The sequence below is a fragment of the Sinocyclocheilus rhinocerous genome, unplaced genomic scaffold (genome assembly GCF_001515625.1).
Source record: "Sinocyclocheilus rhinocerous isolate Xijiao unplaced genomic scaffold, SAMN03320098_v1.1 scaffold2167, whole genome shotgun sequence".
Classification (NCBI taxonomy): Eukaryota; Metazoa; Chordata; class Actinopteri; order Cypriniformes; family Cyprinidae; genus Sinocyclocheilus; species Sinocyclocheilus rhinocerous.
In genome coordinates this window covers 60,151-61,458 of record NW_015638937.1, presented here as the reverse complement: position 1 = coordinate 61,458, position 1,308 = coordinate 60,151, and the positions used below count along the sequence as shown (strand labels likewise).

General features: G+C 42.4%; 1 protein-coding gene across 1 annotated transcript in view; it reads left to right on the top strand.

Annotated features, from left to right (window-relative positions):
* dlg4b (discs, large homolog 4b (Drosophila)) overlaps positions 1–1,308 on the top strand; it is a 38,267-nt gene that overhangs the window by 32,889 nt on the left and 4,070 nt on the right. Inside the window, exon 16 of the mRNA XM_016565423.1 lies at positions 885–1,190. Within this exon, the coding sequence (XP_016420909.1) occupies positions 885–1,190 (306 nt within the window). The remainder of the gene's footprint in view (positions 1–884; positions 1,191–1,308) is intronic.

Here is a 1,308-nt window from a genome sequence, read left to right as displayed (position 1 = left end):
CAACAAGCTTAACAAGCTTCACACTCACTCGTTCTCTCTCTCTCTCTCTCGTTAATTCATTCGAATTCATCATCATCTTGATCATCTTGGCGCTACTTTATTTCACTAAAGAATTCCACCTCTAACGAGCTGACTGCAGACAATCCTTTTGTGCGGGAATTAATTTAAACACAGATATCAGATACCAGTCGCGTCTGAAGTGAATGTAAACAGACGGGACACAAGATGGGATCTGAGCATTAAGACCTGCAGTGTAAATGCAGCCTAACAGTCTTAAGATTCAGCCTTCCTCAAATAAAATAAAATAAAAGCCTAAAAAGGTCTTAAATCACAGCAGAGAGTCTTACATTCATAAAGTCATGGCATTAAATGTTCATTAATGAATCTCTTCCTCAGTGTTTCTGTCTTGTTTTCCAGCACAAATATCGAGAAATTGAACAAAATGAAGTGAGTTTATGATTAAAACAAGAACAAACATCTGTCAGTGGGGAATGAAACCTTGTTTCCCTTTGAATTAAGTTGATTATTTTCTGACAGATATTTGTTCTCGTTTTATATTTTTATTAAATTGTGTTGAATTTCTCAGAAAGCAAGACTTATTATCTTCTGTCATTTTGCTTCTCTGGTAAATGTGTCATGATCTTTAGACATTTGAACTGGAAAGCAAGACAGAAACACTTCTACAGTCTGATCAGAAGATGCCGTTAAAGTTATTTCAGTACTTTCTTTAAGGTTTAGGTAAGTAATAACCCTGGTCTGACTGACCCGCGACACACACAACGAGCAGCACTTCTCCTTATAATCCACATATGACGATGATAAACTCTATGAATGGCAGGCGAGTGTTTGTTCGGACTGTTTTCTGCACACAAGACTCGCTGAAGAGGCTTCCTGTGTTTGACAGACACGACGCGGCCCAAGCGCGAGTACGAGGTGGACAGCCGCGACTATCACTTCGTGCCGTCACGTGAACAGATGGAGAAAGACATTCAGAGTCACCGGTTCATCGAGGCCGGACAGTACAACAACCACCTGTACGGCACCAGCGTCCAGAGCGTCAGACAGGTGGCAGAACAGCAGGGGAAGCACTGCATCCTGGATGTTTCAGCGAATGCAGTGAGGAGGTTACAGGCCGCCCAACTTCACCCCATCGCCATCTTTATACGACCCTCATCCCTGCAGAACATACTGTGAGTCTGTGAGTGTGTGTGTGTGTGTGAGAGAGATGATGAGTTACTGATGTGTGTGTGTGAGAGATGATGAGTCACTGATGTGTGAGTGTGAGTGAGTGGGTGTGTGTTTGATTGA